The following is a 19,458-nucleotide window of genomic DNA, read 5'->3' as shown; positions in this document are numbered from 1 at the left end:
ACAGTTTTAAAGGATTGTAAAAATGAAGAGCAGGCGACACACTATGTGTTCTGTCTAGGATAGTTACCATCTGGCCCTTCATAGAAAAAGTTTGCTGAGCCCTAACCTAGACCATAACCCATCTTTGATTCTTTTCTTCCCCGTTCAGAGGAACCCCTTTCTCTTCTCCAAGGCTGACCTGGAAACCTGTGATCTGATCCAATCTCTCTTTGCCTCTTCCAGAATGCCTTCTTCCTTGTGTCTTCTCCATGGCAAGCTGAACGATGGTTTTTGAAGTCGCTAGGTATAGTTCAGTTTTCCAAGACAGACTAAGTCCATCAGGCTGTTTCTCTTGGTCCTCGATGACAAGGTTCAGCCTTGTCCCTCTTGGATGTGAGGGCATGTTAGCGAATGAGGAGGCTAGCCAACAATATTTCCAAGATGGGTTGATAACGAAATTTGTACTGTAAAAGGATGGGAGACCCTGTGAGCAGGGCTGGACTTTGCCCTGGCATGTGGTATAAGGAATGGACCCAACGTTACCTTCTTCCAGATGACCAACCAGTTGTCTGCTTTCTAAAAGTCCACTCTTATTGATATGAGATGTAGCCTTTGTCATTTACTAAATGATTCCACCTTCTCTCTCATCCTCCAGATCCAATCAATCCCTAAACTTTGCCAATTTTACTTTCCCAATATGTTTGATATCCAAACTCTCCTTGCGATCTCTAGTCTCACGAATTCCCCAGTCCTGTCTCTCATCCCTTCTCTCGGGGACTGCATTATTTAGCTTCGTTTAACCCACAGTCAGTCTTCTCATCTCCCCACCTCCCTCGCCTCTTGCTCAGTCTCTCTTGCAGGTTTCTCTGTAGTATCTTTCTAAAATCGGTCCCTTCCCGCCTTCAAATCTTTCCGCGGCTTCCCATTGCCTCCAGGTTACCTAGCTCAGCCGCCTGCTCTAGCGGCTCTGAGGGTGCGGGAAAGCCACCAGTCCCCACCATTTGCTGGGCTCGTCGTGCTCCCTCCGCTGGGGGCACCTGACCTCACTATTGGGTCCATCCATCAAATGTGCTCAGGCGTCGGTTCCTCCAGGAAGGCTTCCCTGACTAGCGCCTACGCCTACGCCCCCCAACACTACCCAGGGTGGAGGCCCCTTATGTGAACCCACAATACTCGGTGCTACCCTCCATCACCCTCCGCCCCTAACCCTCGCAAGCGCCGGAGGCTGCAATAAACACTTGTCGACCGACGGGTCTCTAAAGTCTTTGAGGGAGGCGCGGTACCCGGCGGTGCGTCCGGAGGGTCCTTCCCACCGGGGGAACGCAGGTGCAAAGGCACGGAGGCGCAAAGGGGCCTGGCGACCGCGAGCCTCCAGGGGAGTAGGTAGGCGGGGTAGGAGCCCCTGCTGGTCCAGCGCGCGCTCCCGAACGGTCCCCGGGGACGAGCGACCATCGAGACGCACCGGCCTCCGAGAGTCCTAGAGGGGAAACGGAAGGGGCCCTTCCTTGACGCACCTGTCTGACAGCGTCCGTCGCCCACTTCCGATCCGCCGCGGGCCTGGGCGAGCCCGGCACAGGTGCGGGGCTGCGGGCGGAAGTGGCCGAGGATCCGGGGCCGGGCTGAGGGCCTGCTGCGGGCCTCGGCAGCTGCGAGGCTGTCGCCGCGGGCGGCGCGTCTCCCCGGAGCTGACTCCCGCGGCACCGAGTCTTTGCGGGTCGGGACCCGGGGGGCCGCACCGCGCTGGGCTCAGGTAGGAGCCAGGCTGATCCCGCCCGGCCAGGGTTGCCTTAACGGAGGGGTGTCCACGACCCTGATCTCTTGAACCAAAGCGGAACACTGTGAAGAGTGAGAGTGGTCGTTCTAGAAACAGACGCTCATTTAAAGAAACCATGGGAAGCCTGTTTGTCGAGTGCTAGGGGTAAAAGATGAGTGAAGACCTTTCCTGACTAAAGGGAATCTGGCAGACGGAGGGAGACACAGGGGTAAACATTCGTACTATAATGCGGTAAATGCAACCATGAACAAATGCAATAGCTAGAAAGCCAGGAAAGAGAAATCTCAATTGATGCAGCAGAGAAAATGAATAGACTGAAAATGTAAATAGATTTAAGATAGGTAGGTAGATAGGTAGGTAGATACCTAGGTAGATAGGTAGATACAGAAACTTCCAATAGAATGTTAAGCAGACACTTGGAGTATTAAATGAGAGTATGTACTCACATGCTTTCTGAATGGTAAAGCCTACACAAGTTAGAAATCTTTTGATCAATTAAAGTAATGATATATATATTGTTCTGTTGTTTTCTTTAGGCTGAGTACACTGTCACATCCTAGCCACCAGCATGTCTATTGGTTTTACCTCCCAGATGTCTTGACTTTGTCTGCTTCTCTGTCACCACATTGATCTAAGTCTCTTATCTCCTGCTTGGACCACGGTAAGCGCAGTTTCCCTTCTTTACCCTTCTTATCTATTCTCTATTGACACTTACCAGGCAGAGTGACCTTTGAAGAACATGTATCTCCCCACTAAAATAAGGAATAAGAGTAAAGCCCATAATTCTTAGTGTGTGCCCAGGCCCTCGGTAATGTGGTTTCCGCCTGCCTCTGAGCTCTTTCCCTCCCTCACCCTGCTGAAGCCACACTGCACTGGGGCGTGTTCTCAGACTGCAGAGTAATTTCTAGCCCCAAGGCTTTTGCCTGGAATGCTCTTTCAATGATTGGCTCATCTCATTCATTCGTTGGGTCTTAGCCTAAGCATTATTTATTCAGAAAAGCCTTCTCCAAGTCTTTTTTTTTTTTTGCGGTACGCGGGCCTCTCACTGCTGTGGCCTCTCCCGTTGCGGAGCACAGGCTCCGGACGCGCAGGCTCAGCGGCCATGGCTCACGGGCCCAGCCGCTCCGCGGCATGTGGGATCTTCCCGGACTGGGGCACGAACCCGTGTCCCCTGCATCAGCAGGTGGACTCTCAACCACTGCGCCACCAGGGAAGCCCAAGATTTTTTGTTTTTTTAAAATATTTATTTATTTGGCTGCGCAGGGTCTTAGCTGTGGCACGTGGGATCTTGGTTGCCATGTGGGGGTTCTTTAGTTGTGGCACATGGGATCTAGTTCCCCGACCAGGGATCAAAACCAGGCCCCCTGCACTGGGAGCGAGGAGCCTTGGACACTGGACCACCAGGGAAGTCCCCACATCTCCAAGTTTATTGTCCCCATTAACACCCTCCTTACTTCCTTTTTAGAACTTATCCCCATTTATAATTTAAATTTATTTGTTTCATTTTTTTTTGGCCGAGCGCATGGGGCTCGCGGGGATCTTAGTTTCCCCCACCAGGTACTGAACCTGTTCCCTCGGCAGTGAAAGTGCGGAATCCTAACCACTGGACCACCAGGGAATTCCCTAATTTTTTTTTTTTCCTGTCTGCTGTACCAGTATGTGAGTTTCATAGGGCAAGCACCTTGTCTATCTTGTTCTCTGTTGTATTTCTGGTTTCTGTGGGTCAGGCATAGATACATGTCAAATGTATATTTAGTGTTGGAAGAGTGGGCCCTGGTGACTAACCTAGTTATAACCCATCTTATATTTTTCTATGATTGTAGTGTTGTCTCTCTCTTGAGATTTTAAGCTATTTGTGGGTATAAGCTAAGTCCTAATTTCATTGATGTAGAGAACAGAACTGGGATGACCTGACCTTCCCTGTGTCTTATTTACGCTGTTCTCATTGTCTGTCTGGTCTTCCCAACAGACCCTCAGTCTTCTGGGAGGGAGTGTGAAGATGCTTAAAGAGTGTCCAGGGATGGCAGAAGATCGTCAGCAGCAAATGGGTGTCCCTGTGGTAAAACTGGAGAAAGAGTTGCCGTGGGGCAGGGCGAGGGAAGGCCCCAGCCCGGAGACTTTTCGCCTGAGGTTTCGGCAGTTCCGCTACCAGGAGGCGGCTGGTCCCCAGGAGGCCCTCAGGGAGCTCCAGGAGCTCTGTCGCCAGTGGCTGCGCCCCGAGCTGCACACCAAGGAGCAGATCCTGGAGCTGCTCGTGCTGGAGCAGTTCCTGACCATCCTGCCCCGGGAGTTCTACGCCTGGATTCGGGAGCACAGCCCGGAGAGCGGCAAAGCCCTTGTGGCCGTGGTGGAGGGCTTCACGGAGGGAGCGCTGGAGGCCAAGGCGGTGGGTGAGAAGGGGGATCTGGGTCTCGTTCTGTTGGTGCGGGAAGCGAGAGGTTTGAGGAAGCAGTGGGAGTGGATGAGGCGCAGAATCTCCCTCCTCTGCTCCCCGACCATCTGGGGTACATTTTGGAGGGCAGAGGAGTTTTCATCAAGGAAAGCCATTCCCAGGGAAGACGCAGGGCCGGTGGAAGGGCTGTCAGCTCCTTTTTTGGTCATCAGGGCAGAGGCCTGGCCATATTTCCCTTGTGAGCCTCGGGTCCAAAGAAGGCAGTTGTGATCTATTTCAAGGGCCCTGGTAGACTCATTCCTCTTTGGGCAGAGATGCATGTGGTGATGCAGGGAATTCTGGAATTCCACTTGGTGAGTATTCTTCCTGAGAAGCATTGTCTGGAACAGTGCCGTTTCCACGTCTGGGACGTTGGCTGAGACGGCTCATGTAGTGAGTGACTTTGCATCTCAGATGCTCCCTTGGGACTCTGGCCATGTGTCTGTCCCTCTCTGGTAGTTTTCCGATTGCCGTCTGGGAAAGAGAGGGCAGGACTGAACGTTACTGTCTTGCTTGCAGGTAACAATCTGTCTTCATTTTGTTCTCCCTTTTCCCACCGCAGTCACCCCTGACTTCCTGTATAGTCCTAAGAGAGTTGTTTTGTTTTTTTACTCCCTACCAAGGAGCTTAAAAGTGGACCAGGAAAGGCCTGTTCTTGTGAGTTCTGGTTTTCCTTGCTATTTCTAGAGCAGTTTTTTTTCTCACTGATTCACTGCACAGTCTAGGCTTTGTATTTTTTACTTTCAGCATCTGTAATTGGGGAATCTTTTTTCTAATAGTGAGTGTTTTGGGCTAAAGTTCTCACTGGAATAATAATAACATCTCTCTGTGATACTGTTCATGGTGGAATTTGATCAGTATTGACGTGGGCAGAAGGGACCCTTGTAAAATGGCATGGATGCATAGAAGTTGCTCAGCGCCTGATAAAGACAGTTTAGCCTCCTTTTCACCTTCTCACTCATGTCTTGGGGAAGAGCTGAGCCGGCTTGTCCTTTGTCTCCCCTGCAGCTGCAGTGGGTCTCTTTTTTAGGTTTTAATTCAACTCCTTTCATAACAGCCTTATGCAGGCCTCATTCTAATAGGTGTTGGGGCCTGTTCTTAGGTTCCGTGCCGTGTGCAGGGAGAGCAGGAGGAGACAGCACTTTGCAGAGGTCCTTGGGAGCCAAGTGTCCACCTGGGGCCCGTGGAGGTCAAGCCCGAGTGGGGGCTGCCCCATGGGGAAGGAATTCAAGGCCTCGACCAAGGCGCTGAGGAGCAGCTCAACCAGGATCCTGGAGAGGGGACGCAGGCCTTCCAGGAGCAGGGTAAGCTGCAAGCAGTGAGGAAGAAAGGGCACAGAAAAGGGTGCTTTGTGCCCTGCCCTCTCCCCTTTCCTTTACAAACCCTGCAGTTGATAAACTAAGTTACCTGTAGCGTGCAGTTCTGGGTTTTCCTGGCTACTTCCTGGACTTCAGTAGGAAACAGATGAAGTGAAATTGTTTTCTATAGCTCGACCTCCTGATTTCTGCGGGGGATATCTGGTATCACGCTCTCTTATCATTTCTTCTCCTTTCCCTCACATCCCTTCTAGAAACTGCCAGGAAGTATGTAGCTGACATGTAGGGATATTTTTTTTAAGTGGGCAGATAAACTGAATCCCTAAAAGTGACATGTGACTTATTGTGTTGCTGAATCTCAAGGGGGGTTATTGCTGTAGCGTGACTTGGGAGCGTGAACAGCCCTGAAGGGCAGCGCATATTGGGTCGGGCCCTTTTTCCTAGCTGAGAACAGGGTTAGAACAGGGTAGGGTACACCCACACCTACCTGTCTGGAGTCTCCTTATGGTTCCTGGGGTTCTGTGTCAGGCACTAGACGCCTGTGGACGAGCTGCTGCAGGACAGCGCTAATCCTGCTCCTGGTTTGTTTCCCTGCTCAGCTCTGCCAGTTCTTCCGGCTGGTCCTGGCCTCCCTGCAGTGAGCACCAGAGACCAGGAGATGGCAGTGGGGTTCCTTACAGCTGGATCCCAGGTGAGCTGTGACTGCTCTTCAGCGATCGTGATGTCGCTTTGAATGAGGCTCACCTTCCCCAAGATTTCTCCTCACAGCAGAGCACCGTCCACAGAGTTGAATTATTCTACCTTTCTTGTTCTGCTAGATGTGACAGCTTCGTTTTCTCCACTACATCCTCAGTTATTAATTTGAATTGAGCCTTATGCCAGCGGTCCCCAACCTTTTTGGCACCAGGGACTGGTTTCGTGGAGGACAAGTTTTCCACGGATGGCTGTGGGGGGATGGTTCAGGCAGTAATTCGAGCGATGGGGAGCGATGGGGGCGGCAGAGGAAGCTTCACTCGCTCACCGCTCACCTCCTGCTGTGCGGCCCGGTTCCTAACAGGCCGCGGTCCGGTACCGGTCTGGGGGTTGGGGACCCCTGCCTTAGGGTCTAGGCATGAGGCTCAGTTCACTCATTTGGATTACTCTTTGTTTTTTTTTTTTTTCTTTTTTTCCTCCATCAACTCAGTATTACTCTTGTAATTGTGAGGAGGAAGACATTAGTGGTGGAAATCCCAGAGGCATGATCTAGGGTGTGGTGGATGGCCAGGAGGTCAGTAGCCCTTTGTGGAGGCGCTTTATGGATACTTCTGCCGCTGCTCTTCCTCTGGACCCCATCCTCCCCCCACGTCAGCAGGAGGGAAGCGACTCGGGTGGGCGCTCCCAGGAGCCCTGAGCCGAGTGGTCTCTCTGGCCCCTCCTGTGGGAATTCCCAGAAGTGACTCAAGTTTGAGCTCACTGAAGTCGTATTTGGGCAAGGGTTGATGCCTGTGCTGTTTGCTGTTTCTGTTTTCCAAGCATATTGTTTAGAGGAGATGAAGAAAGGACATCCAAGTTTTTGAATTTGGTCAGAGCCTCTCCTTCTACCACAGTAGTTCTTCACGGTGTCATGACGATGACACATTGATTTCAACACAGCGTTGTTCTTGAGGCAGGGCCAGCCCGAGTTTTTACTTATCCCTGAGGGAAAGTCAGTTCTGGTTGAGGGGCTAAACAGCAGCTCCCAGTCTCCATCAAACATGAGGATCGAGTGGAGGTGATTGAACGGTGGAAGTTAGAGGCCGCAGTTGTTGGGTACCAGCCAAGTGGCTGCAGCAGAGGCTCAAAAATACAGTGGCTCAGACAAGTCCATCGTTCTCTGCCATTAAACTGTCGAGAGGGAGGCCCTTCTGGCCCCACTCGGAACCATCTAGGGACCCGCATTCCTTCTGTCTTCCTGCTCTGTTCTCCCCTGGAATGTAGTCCCCTGTGTCTCTCTGCTTTTCCACTGCTCCTGCCTCGGGATTATTTCTTTATCCATAGCCATCTCCTGTGCTGTTTCAGGGGTTGGGCCCATTTAAAGACATGGCCCTGGCTTTCCCCGAGGAGGAGTGGAGGCACGTGACCCCAGCCCAGATAGACTGCCTTGGGGAGTACGTGGAGCCCCAGGACTGCGGGGTCTCACCTCCAGGTAAGACTGTTTCCATCTCGGAGGTAAGAAACTGAGGAGTTGTGAAAGCTATAGGTCAGGGTTGTTGTCCTTGCCCCAGATTTCAGAACCTGATGCTACTGATAAAGGAAGGGAATATCATGGCAGATGAGTAAATGAGTCTGTGGAAAGCTCGTGGACCAAGGCACATAGGAGCTGGCGAGGTGCTTTCCTGGGTCAGGAGAGGAGCAGACAAGGAGCAAGAAAACACCAGGTAGTTATTCTGGCTGAAATGAGACAGATCGGTCGTTAGGATGCCCTGAACGAACTCCTACTGTGTCTGTAGTTGAAGGGGACCGAGGGCTTGAGAGCAAGAGAAAAGCAGCGAAAGGGGGATCCTCTGATCTCTTTCACCAGCCTGTGTTTATGGAGCGCTCCCTTGTGTGCAGGCCCCACGTTAGCAGTTCTGTGTTGGGGCAGGACTGACGTTCATGAAACCTCGGAGCCCACAGTGTGTGGGTGCAGGAGGGCGCGGGGCTGCAGTGGGATCTCAGCAGTGGATGGGGCTGGTGTGGGCTGGTGTTGCAGAGCAAGCAGGGCCCCAGCCGGGCGTCTCAGGTGGCAGCCGGGTTTTACCTGGGGTCAGAGCTGGGAGGAAAGGTGCTTGTGGGGGAGAAGCTGCAGGAGAAGGTAGGAGGGAAGGGTGAGCCTGGGAAGTGCACACTGAGGGCCCACCAGGGACAGCCGGTGAACACTGCGGAGGGCTAGGGACGAGGGGTGACAGCCCCGCGGCTTGGATGGGGTGGGCGGTGGGGAGAGGGGAACCATGGCTGCGAAGGGCCCCCTCCTTTGTTCCCTCTGATTCTCTCCTTCCTCGTCTCATCACTTCTTTGTAAGTCATGTGCTGACCACTCACCTGTACTGACGTCTCCTGGTCTTTTTTCATCTTAAAACATGCAAAAGTGTCGTACAGTCGACCCATTAACAACAGAGGTTTGATCTGTGTGCGTCCACTTACACGTGGGTTTTTTTCAATGAATACGTACTACAGTCCCGCATGATCTGCTGTTGGCTGAATCTGCGGATGAGGAAGCTTGGCTACGGAGGGCCGACTGTAAAGTTAAATGTGGATTTTTGACTAGTGGTCATCACAGAGTAGTGTCAGTGGCAGTATACTGGGAGGCCTGGGTCCAGTACAAGGCTGTCACCCATGATGAAGAGATGTGCGATTTCTGTGATGGCAAAGGACGTGGAACCCCTCCGAGGTAAATGCAGAGCGCAGGAGCCGTGCGTGTGCACCCATGGAGGTGCCGGCATCCTAGCGCCTTCATCCTGGCGCTGCGGACGGGCCTCTGCCAAGGCCGCCACTGTGTTCCCAGCAAGTTTTTACACCCTCCTGGCCATTCTGACTGTTCTAGAGATGCTGGCTTTATGCTTGTCCTCTTATCCGCTCACTGTTTCAAAACAACCCACGTACTTCCCTAACGTTTACGCTGAGACTGGGTGAGCCGGAGGTCTGCTTCCCAAGCATAGCATCCTCTAGCCGTCTCAACCTTGAGTCTTCCTGAGAGTTCTTCCCATGTGATTGCCGCTCTTGCATTGACAACTGTCTAGGATTGGGCCTGAGAAAATAAACATAAATTCCATGATACATAATATCTAGCTCATACTCACATTTCCCCACGTCCAGTTAGGTTCATGCATTGCATTTAATTTTAATTTTGCTGTACATAACACCTCAAACCTGGAAACTACCCAGATGAATGTCAGCCAGATTAATAAGGAGAGTGTCATATACTCTTACGGTATAACATTGTACACTGATGAGAGAGAATGTAGTGCAACTACAGCTACACCACGATGTAGGTGAGTCACACAGGCGTAATATTGAGCAGAAGAAGCAGACACAATGTGTGAATCAAATATGTAAAGCCTGGGAACTTTATCACCATACTTTATGGTGATAAAAGCCTGGATAACACGTTACCCTGGGGGCAGGATGGTGTCACCAGTCTCCGGAGGGGAGGGGACGGGAGGGGCTTCTGGTGATGTTGTTTCTTAAAGTGGCTGCTATTTAATGGTCATCTTCATTATGAAAATTCTTTCAGCTCTTTATGTTTTGCACACTTACTTTTGTGAAAGGTGCAAAATAAAAGAATACATCAGAAGTGAGAGCTGTGTCCTTCATATTTTATCACATCACGAGGCATGAAACGTTCTTTTTCCCTTTATCTTTTTTTTTAAAAATTAATTTATTTTTGGCTGCGTTGGGTCTTCATTGGGGGGCGCGGGCTTTCTCTAGTTGCGGCGAGCGGGGGCTACTCTTCGTTGTGGTGCGCGGGCTTCTCATTGCGGTGGCTTCTCTTGTTGTGGAGTATGGGGTCTAGGTGTGTGGGCTTCAGTAGTTGTGGCTCATGTGCTCTAGAGCGCAGGCTCAGTAGTTGTGGTGCACAGACTTAGTTGCTCCGCAGCATGTGGGATCTTCCCAGAGCAGGGCTCGAACCCGTGTCCCCTGCATTGGAAGGCGGATTCTTTTTTTTTTTTTTTTTAAGAAATTTATTTACTATTTTTGGCTGTATTGGGTCTTCGTTGCTGAGCATGGGCTTTCTCTAGTTGCGGAGAGAGGGGGCTACTCTTAGATGTGGTGCGCAGGCTTCTCATTGCGGTGGCCTCTCTTGTTGCAGAGCACAGGCTGTAGGCGCGGGGGCTTCAGTAGTTGTGGCACATGGGCTCAGTAGTTGTGGCTCGCAGGCTCCAGAGCACAGGCTCAGCAGTTGTGGCGCATGGGCTTAGTTGCTCCGCGGCATGTGGGATCTTCCTGGACCAGGGGTTGAACCCATGTCCCCTGCATTGGCAGGCGGATTCTTAACCACTGCGCCACCAGGGAAGTCCCCTGGCAGGACGATTCTTAACCACTGTGCCACCAGGGAAGTCCCTCCCTTTATCTTTTAATGGGCTTGCCTGAAACGACTCTTTCCCGTTTAAGCATCACCTGTCATTTCCCTCTTCTTTTCTTTTTGGCTTCTTTGCTCCTTAGTACCTCTTTTCTCTCTTCCCCTTCCCTTCCTCTTGATCTTCTGTAAACAACTATTAATTTAAAGAGGGTATAAGAGGGATCACAGGAAGGACTTGTAGAAGGGCGTTTCAGTCCTAATAAATACGCCGATGTAGAGGTAGTCTGGTACAGACTGGGTTCATTCACTTATCCGGCAGTCATGAAGTGTCTCCCCTGAGTCAGTCCCTGTGCCAGGCTCCCAGAGACCCAGGTTAATAAAACAGGGTGAGGTGGAGGGCACAGTGCGAGCAGGGATAGTGAGCTGAGGGAGGATGTGCAGTGCCGGGAGCTCCCCGTTGCTGGAACAGGTCTGTGATCCTGGGGAAGCTGAACATCTCAGATGACCGTAGAATAGCACGTGCAACAAGGTCAGTCGTAAGTAAGTGCGGAATAAATGGTGCTAATTGAGTATATGTGTTGATGAGACCCAGGATGGGGCAGTAATCTGGGCAAGTTCCTTAGAGGAAACCATTGAGTTAGATTTTGAAGGAAAGCAAAGTCTGACTTAGTAGGAAGTTAAGAGGGAGGGCATTAGAATTTAGCAGACTGTTCTGTAAAAGGGCATGGAGATTGTCTGAGCTTGGGCTACTGTAACAAAATACCAGAGAATGGGCGGCTTAGACAACAGACATTTATAGCTCACAGTTCTGGAAGCTGGGAAGTCCAGGATCCAGTTGCTGGCATATTTGTTGTCTGGTGAGGGCCTCTCTTCCTGGTTCATGGGTGGCCACCTTCTTGCCTTGTCATCATGTGGCTGAGGGAGAGAGACATCTTGTGTCTCTTCCTTTTTTTATAAGGACCTTAATCCCATCATGAAGGATCATGCTCACATGACATCTGTGTGTGCAGAGAGCCAGCTCTGGCTTCTCTTCTTAGAGGACATAATCCCATCCTGGGGGCTCCACCCTCATGCCCTCAGCTAATTAGTGCCCAGAGGCCTCACCTCCTAATAGCACCTGGGGGCTTAGAGCTTCAACCTGTGAATTTAGGAGGGAACACAAACAGTCCGTAACAGATGGAAAGAAGTAAAGGAATGTCTGGTTTTAGAGTCAGAGAAAGTCAAATGTACTGAGGTTGTTGGTTAAAGGAAAAAAGAAGGAATTGTTAGTGGGACACCGTTAGAAGCCAGGTTCTAACATGGAAGTTTACCTTCAGATCTGTTTCAGTATCGGTCTGTATCTCCCTTGTCCTGTAGGCCTGGGGAGCAAGGAAAAGGAGGCGAAGACCCAGCCGGCAGACCCCAAGGGGCCGCTTGCTCGGGGGCCGGCAGAGAGGTTTGGGGAAGCCTCTCTCCAGGTCCCGGAGCTCGGAAGAACCTGTGAGCAGGAGGCCGGGAGCTCGGTGGGGAACGCGCCCGGGCCGCCCCCTCCCCAGCGCGGCATTGCCCCCCTGCCTGATGACCTCAAGACCCACAGCTCCTTCTGGAAGCCTTTCCAGTGCCCCGAGTGCGGAAAAGGCTTCAGTCGGAGCTCAAATCTGGTCAGACACCAGCGGACCCACGAAGAAGACAAGTCCTACGGCTGCGGGGAGTGTGGGAAAGGCTTCGCGCTGCGTGAGTACCTCCTGAAGCACCAGCGGACCCACCTGGGCAGGCGGCCGTACGCGTGCGGCGAGTGCTGGAAGACCTTCAGCCAGCGGCACCACCTGGAGGTCCACCAGAGGAGCCACACGGGCGAGAAGCCCTTCCAGTGCGGGGACTGCTGGAAGAGCTTCAGCCGCCGGCAGCACCTGCAGGTGCACCGGCGGACGCACACCGGGGAGAAGCCCTACACCTGCGAGTGCGGCAAGCGCTTCAGCAGGAATGCCAACCTGGCCGTGCACCGGCGGGCCCACACCGGGGAGAAGCCCTACGGCTGCCAGGTGTGCGGGAAGCGGTTCAGCAAGGGGGAGCGGCTGGTCAGGCACCAGAGGATCCACACTGGGGAGAAGCCCTATTGCTGCCCTGCCTGCGGCCGGAGCTTCAACCAGCGGTCCATCCTCAACCGGCACCAGAAGACGCAGCATCGCCAGGAGACCCCAGGGCAGTGAGGGCGCCCGGCCGAAATGCCCGTCTTTTGCTCACAGAAGGTGCCGGAGAAGGTGGGGCCTTTTGGAACCACCAGGCGGAGGGAGACCTCATTGGAGGATGCGCCCCCCCCTTACTCACTGAAGGGTTGGGGGCGTCGAGGGACGTTGGGGGCAGAGAGGCGCTTTCACCCATTTTCTTTCCACTCGTTTTACACATAGGGGAGGGGAGAGGCCTGGTTTATTTGAGAGGCCAGAGGGCACAGCATCTCACGTCTCCTACCCAGGTGGTGCTCGTACTTTCTCTTACCCTTTTTGAGGAAGCGGTATCCGGAGTTTCAGTTCAGGTCCTGGTTTTTCTCCTTCAGTGGATGTTCACGTCCACCTCCTGAGCGAGTCTGGTTGTCAAGGTGAAATCTTGTCCCGTGTCGGCAGCTTGAACCTCGTTTTTCTGAGGGCTGTGTCCCTGCAAGAACATTAGCTCTGTCTCCCTTCCTTCCCCCAGTTCTCTTTTCCATTTAACAGATATTTATTTGCTAAATAACACCTACTGTGCGCCTGGTTCTGGGAGTGCAGTGAACGAGACAGATGAGACCTCATTCCCCTGGAGCTTGTGATTGGGCCCTGGAAGCAGACTCGTTAATAACGCAGAGCGCCCTCAGTTCCCTTCACAGGAGTGCCGAGAGAGAGAGGAAGTCCTCTCAGGCTCATTCTGCGCTCCTTCTGCCCTGCCCCTCCAGGTGCCTGATCTTTTCCTCCCAGCTGGGGTCGCTCAGGCAGCCTCCTTTATTTTACTTTATTTGCGGCCCCCTTTGTCTCTGTGACAGTCTACTCGGTGGTGATTTCCCCATTCCATTATTCCTTGAACAATAACAACTGTCCACACATCTGTTAGGAAATTAATATTTTGCTTTTGATCAGTGTATAAACATGAGAGTATTTTAAACAAACATCCAGGTCTGTATAAAATTCTAATTAAATGGGGCCGAAAGATGAACTAGTATTAATACCCTGTATTTGATGGCCCTTTACAATATATAAAATGTGCTGCTTCCCTGTTTTCTCACTTGACTCGTTCCACAAATATTTACTGAGGCCCGACAGTGTGCCAGGAACTCTTCTAGGTGCTTGAGGTACATCAATGAATAAAATAGGCGGGGTGTGGAGGTGGGGTGGGAAATCCCTGTCCTCGTGGAGCTTACGTGTTGGTCAATGTATTTGATCTTCAGAACCACCCAAAGTGGAACCCGTGGCTGTTCCCCGGGACCCTATGGACCTGGCATCTGAGCCTGTGCCTCAGTCCTGTCAGCTGGCCCTGAAATGCATTCGCCACCACCTACCTCTTGTTCCTGAATCATCTCCATCCTCAGTGCATCTCGGTCCTTGGCATCTGAGAGGTACTTGGGGTCCTCAGGGCCACCTGGAGATGATGAGACGGTAGTAGTCTGTTTTGCATGAGTGCCAGTTAATGAAAGACAAAGATGTTTGTAGGCATCAAAAAAACACATTTTTTAAAAAATGAGAAGATGCAGTGTTTGTAAATGTGTTTAAGCTTTGCCGTCGTTAAAGGTTTTCCTTTCTCTTGGACATTCTGGAAACCGCCTAACTAGCCTGGACCGTGCTGCAGTGTCGTAATGCTGTGCCTTTGGACACCGGCTGCTGAGTGATTAGTTTTCTGACGGGACTGTAAGTTAGTCTGTCTTTGGACTGTGTCCTGTAATTGCAAGATGTGATTTGTCTCATGGTGCCTCTTGATATTATATTCTTTCACTGGGATTTTTTCCCCCCATTTTTCATTGTAAATAAGGTAAATGGTAATGACTTTAATACAGAGAGTTACATTACTCAGTCCACCTTGAAAAACATTATTTTATCACTGATTTCTTGGCAGATAACCGTGGTGTTTACTTTTGATTTAGCGAATGATCTCCTGGCCCTTCAGTTGTCCCCATGAGGCTGCGCTGACCAGGGCGCTGTGAGATGTCCATTCTCTGAGATGCTGGGCTGCTACTTCTCAGCAACATCGAGGTCCAGATGCAGAGTCAGCTCTTTTCTTCCCCATGCCCCAGACAAGCCAGGCAAGGCTTACAGCCACCTGGAGGCCAAACCCAGTAAGAGGCTTTTCCTAAGCCTCTGGCCTGTAGTCTGTGTGACGTGGGGGCTGACCTGACCTGAGTTTGGCCTTTTCTGGAAGGTCTGTATTCCAGAGCTAGGCGGGGAGTTTGGGGCCAGCGTGGCCTCCGAGTTGCTCATCAATGGGCTTCTGTTTACCTGAATTAAGTGGTAGATTCTCTGATCATACACTGGGTTTCCAGTCAGCTGAGATCTCTTGAGGGAGCTTCTGTAAGAGGCCTTGCTGTCTTTCCCACGTGGGCTCCCCTGTCCGCTTTGAGAACAAAGCTCATGGACAGTTCCTCAAAAGAGTCTCAGAAGAAATCTTTCCCCATGGAGTTGTAGTAGCCTTATTTTTGGTATCTATTCAAATGTCAAATATTGTTTTCTGTATTTTTCTATTTAGGAATTTTTCATAATAGAAAATTTCAAACATAGATAAATGAATCCTCATTTATTCATCATTCAACTTTATTTATTTTTTTGCGGTACGCGGGCCTCTCACTGTTGTGGCCTCTCCTGTTGCGGAGCACAGGCTCCGGACGCGCAGGCTCAGCAGCCATGGCTCATGGGCCCAGCCGCTCCGCGGCGTGTGGGATCTTCCCGGACCGGGGCACGAACCCGTGTCCCCTGCATTGGCAGGCAGACTCTCAACCACTGCGCCACCAGGGAAGCCCATTCAACTTTAATATATACTCATAACCAATCTTGTTTTATCCCTACCCCATCCTCCTCCTCATCTTCCTCCCCAGTTGAAGTATTTTAAAGCAAATCCCAAATGTTGTTTATAGATATTTCAGTGTATATCTCTAAATGGTAAGGATTCTTAAAAAAAACCCAAAAACCCACAATACTATTATCATATCTAAGAAACTGAGCAGTTGCTTAATTCCAAATTAATATTTAAAAAAAAAACCCCACAATTTAAAAAAAACCTTCTTTAAGATCAAAGTAAGAAGACTTCCCTGGTGGCGCAGTGGTTTAAGAAGCCACCTGCCAATGCAGGGGACACGGGTTTGAGCCCTGGCCTGGGAAGATCCCACATGCCACGGAGTAACTAAGCCCGTGCACTACAACTACTGAGCCTGCACCCTAGAGCCCGCGAGCCACAACTACTGAGCCTGCGTGCCACAACTACTGAGCCTGTGTGCCACAACTACTGAAGCCAGTGCACCTAGAGGCCGTGCTCCACAACAAGAGAAGCCACCGCAATGAGAAGCCCGTACACTGCAACAAAGAGTAGCTCCCGCTCACCAAAACTAGAGAAAACCCGTGCGCAGCAACGAAGACCCAATGCAGCCAAAAAAAAAAAAAAAAAGTAAGATCCGTAAATTTTAATTTATTGCTTTGTCTTCCAAGGCTAATAATCTATAGTTCCTATCCCTTTTTCCCCTTGAAAAGAAATTTTTTTTTTTAATTGTAATTTTTTATTTGGCCGCGCTGCATGGCTTGTGGGATCTTAGTTCCCCGACCAGGGATCGAACCCACACCCCCTGCAATAGAAGCGTGGAGCCCTAACCACTGAACCGCCAGGGAAATTCCCCTCCCCTTGCAATTCATTTATTGAAACAACTGAATTATTATTTATCCTGTGGAGTTTCTCACACTCTGAACTTTATTGTTTGCATACTCATGGCATAATTTAATACAGCTCTCTGCCATCTGATTAACTAGAATCTTAGGTGTAGAGGTGTAGCCAGATTTGTATTTCACACTTTGGCAAGAACACATTGCAGATGGTGGCATGTCTGGTTGTTTCTCATTATATGATGTTGGGAGCCTAAATGCATTTATTTCATTAATTCTATAAAAGATTATAAAAGATTCTTCATTTATTAGCTGGAAAGCTTCTGTAAGAAATTTCCCCTCAAAAAAAAAGAAATTTCCCCTCACTATTAGATACAGTTCCTAGAGGAAAGGAAATGCTTGACTCTTCCTTCCCTTTATTTACCTGTCTTCACAATAATAATGATCTGGGGGCTTTGCTTCTTATAAAAGTGATCAGGTATTATTATTTTTTAATCAAAATGCATTAATGAATTCAAACCAATCCACCACAGTTGTTATTCTTATTGAACCTCAAATCATTTCGCTTTTGGCCAGTGGGAACCTCTTCACATTGGCTCCTAAATGGACATAACCCTAATCGTCTTTGATAGCTTCTTTGCTGTCTGGTGTGACAGGGTGTTACAAGATCATCTTGTGCATTTCCTGCCCCTTTTGAGAGTGAAGGGAAGTGCTATTAATTATGTCAGGACAGTGGTGTAAATGGGACTCCAGGACCAACAGGGATATTTGGTCACTTTATATTTAGCCTTCACTGTGTATGATTGGGTGTCTGCAGTTCCCTCACACAGGGCTAATGTGCACTTCAGGGCCTGGCTGCACGTCGTGGGCCATGCTGCTGTGACAGGAAAGGTGCCACTCCCAAGGGGTGTGACCTTTGTAAGAGAAACCCCATTTTATCCCCTGGGTGTTAACAGAACCAGGTAACTTTCTGCCCAAGGTGTGTCCTGGGGAGCTAATGCATTAAAAAATTGCTTCTCAAAGTGTATGCCAGGGTGAATGTTGTCTGCAGGCTGATTAAGTGTGCTAAAAATACTTTCCGTACCTGTTTTATCCCAGCCTAGGGAAAAGTATGAGAACCTTTGTTTCTTAAAAAATAAGCTGGTTTCAAGTCTCCTTCTGAGACAGGGAAAGGAACTGGCAGAACACATTTCTCTAGAGTCTACTTGTTCTTTTTTTTTTTTTTTTTTTTTTTTTTTTGCCGTACGCGGGCCTCTCACTGTTGTGGCCTCTCCCGTTGCGGAGCACAGGCTCCGGACAAGCAGGCTCAGTAGCCATGGCTCACGAGCCCAGCCGCTTCGCGGCATGTGGGATCTTCCCAGACCGGGGCACGAACCCGTGTCCCCTGCATCGGCAGGCGGACTCTCAACCACTGCGCCACCAGGGAAGCCCTACTTGTTCTTTTAAACTCTGCCCAAGTTTCTCAGCCTCCCCACTATTCTCCCTTTGTGTCAGGAAGTTCTTTGTCTTGGAGGCTGCCCTGGCTTTTTTGTGCATGGTAGGCTGTTCAGCAGGATCCTTGGCCTCAATCTACTTGATGACAACTAAAGATGTTTCCAGGCCCAGCTAAATGTCCCCTGGGGGCAAAACTGACGCTGGCCGAGAACCCCTGCCCTTGGGGTTCAGGGTAAGAGCTGAAAAGACTTAGATGGTTTAGCTATTGAAAGGACTGGGCTTCCAAGGCCTGGAGCTATTTCCTGCTAACCTTAAAGAGCCCTGGCCTAATTTCTGGAAAACAAAGGAGTTACTAGAGATCACGTGGGTTAAATGTAGTGTTGCCAAGCAGAGCCAAGAGCTTTGGGAGTGGAATCTCAGGATGGGGTGCTGGGGTCTATCACAGGCAGCCTGGGTGGTTGCTTTGGGTTCCTTTCAGGCAAGCACCTGCTGCACCACTCCACACAGCAGTGAGCTTTTGCCTGGGGCTAGGTTCACCATCGTCAGTGAACGCATGCGCAGTGAGAGCCAGTGAAGCACAGTGCAGCCAGTTCCAACTTTTTTGCCTCCATGATAAGGTCTCCTAAGGCCCACAGTAGTCATAAATACTTGAATGGATGAAAGACCTGGATTTCTTCCTTTTTCGTAGCTAGAAGGCTCTCTTGTGGGTGCCTTAGGAGGGAAGAACCCTGCAGCAATTTGCCCCCCCAGAGGCCCCCGATCTGACAGTCATCTGTAGCTGCTGTCCTGCCAATTGCAGTTATGTTGAATTCACTTAGAAATTCTACAAGTCAAAGAAATTCACTTGGGCTTCTTACAATTTCATATTCCTATCTTGCCTTATTTTTCTTTATTATCTTCAGTGAAGGGCATATTTCTAGAGACTGGTCTTATCCAGCCCATTCCCAGGACTGACCTGTTTCAATAAAAAATTTCGGGAAACATTTGTTATAAAGTGGGGAAGGTAGGCAATTGTCTTCCTTGTGTTTGTCTCTGGGAATTTAAACTGCTGGGAGAGTGAGGATGGAAGAGGGGGTGGGTGATGCAGGTGTTGGGCCCTGAGAAGCAGAGGGACTTAAGAGAAGCAGTTTGGAAGAGCAGAGAGGTTCCAGTAAAAGGTCTGCCATCGCTGCCACGTGCACCACCGTCTAAGTGGCCAGAGACCAGGAAATAGGGCAGACGTAAGAGCTTGCTTCATGTTTTCCCTTCCTAGTTAAAAAATGTGTTTTATTGAGAAGGTGGTATATTAGCTTTTAGAGAGACTGGGAAAAAGTGGTGGTAGAAGTCTGTATTTGCCTTCTTGAGTCCCACCTGCAGAAGCTGTTTGCGTCTTACACCATCTCCACGTCTGTGAAGAATTTGAGAAAATCTGGTCTCTATCATCTAGACATTTTGCTGACTCCTGTGGAAGGGCTCAGCATGTGCTGTGAACTGGAAGAACAGAGTGAACGATAAGCAGTTTATCGTTGAGAACCAGTGTTCCCACTAGGTTTTCCCAGTCTTCAGTTCTAAGCATTCTAAGGTGCTAATGGAAAGAATGGAAAATAAGAGGTGGAAAAACCAAGAGTTTAAACAGCGTGGTGGTAGCACACATGGAGGGATGGAGTGTAATACAGGGTTCAGAAACAGACCCAGCTCTATATGGAAATTTAGCTTATAATAAAG

The 19,458-nt window shown here is 50.2% G+C and overlaps 1 protein-coding gene across 1 annotated transcript; it reads left to right on the top strand.

Moving 5' to 3' along the window:
• Positions 1–1,386: 1,386 nt before the first annotated feature.
• ZSCAN25 (zinc finger and SCAN domain containing 25) lies at positions 1,387–15,137 on the top strand. Its single transcript, XM_079945200.1, has 7 exons — positions 1,387–1,729; positions 2,290–2,414; positions 3,723–4,139; positions 5,287–5,488; positions 6,100–6,191; positions 7,538–7,664; positions 11,873–15,137. Exons 3-7 carry the CDS (start codon positions 3,753–3,755, stop codon positions 12,703–12,705), a joined length of 1,641 nt encoding a protein of 546 aa, XP_079801326.1. The 5' UTR covers positions 1,387–1,729; positions 2,290–2,414; positions 3,723–3,752; the 3' UTR covers positions 12,706–15,137.
• Positions 15,138–19,458: the final 4,321 nt, after the last annotated feature.

Source organism: Stenella coeruleoalba (genome assembly GCF_951394435.1).
Source record: "Stenella coeruleoalba genome assembly, chromosome: 15".
NCBI classification, from domain to species: Eukaryota; Metazoa; Chordata; class Mammalia; order Artiodactyla; family Delphinidae; genus Stenella; species Stenella coeruleoalba.
The sequence above is the reverse complement of the archived record's forward strand: the minus strand, read 5'-3'. Positions and strand labels throughout refer to the sequence as shown.

Coding starts and splice junctions, on each gene's coding strand:
- ZSCAN25 (XM_079945200.1), top strand. CDS start 3,753: ATGCTTAAAGAGTGTCCAGGGATGGCAGAAGATCGTCAGCAGCAAATG. Junction 4,140..5,286: donor GAGCGCTGGAGGCCAAGGCG/GTGGGTGAGAAG, acceptor GCCTGTTCTTAG/GTTCCGTGCCGTGTGCAGGG. Junction 6,192..7,537: donor TCCTTACAGCTGGATCCCAG/GTGAGCTGTGAC, acceptor GTGCTGTTTCAG/GGGTTGGGCCCATTTAAAGA.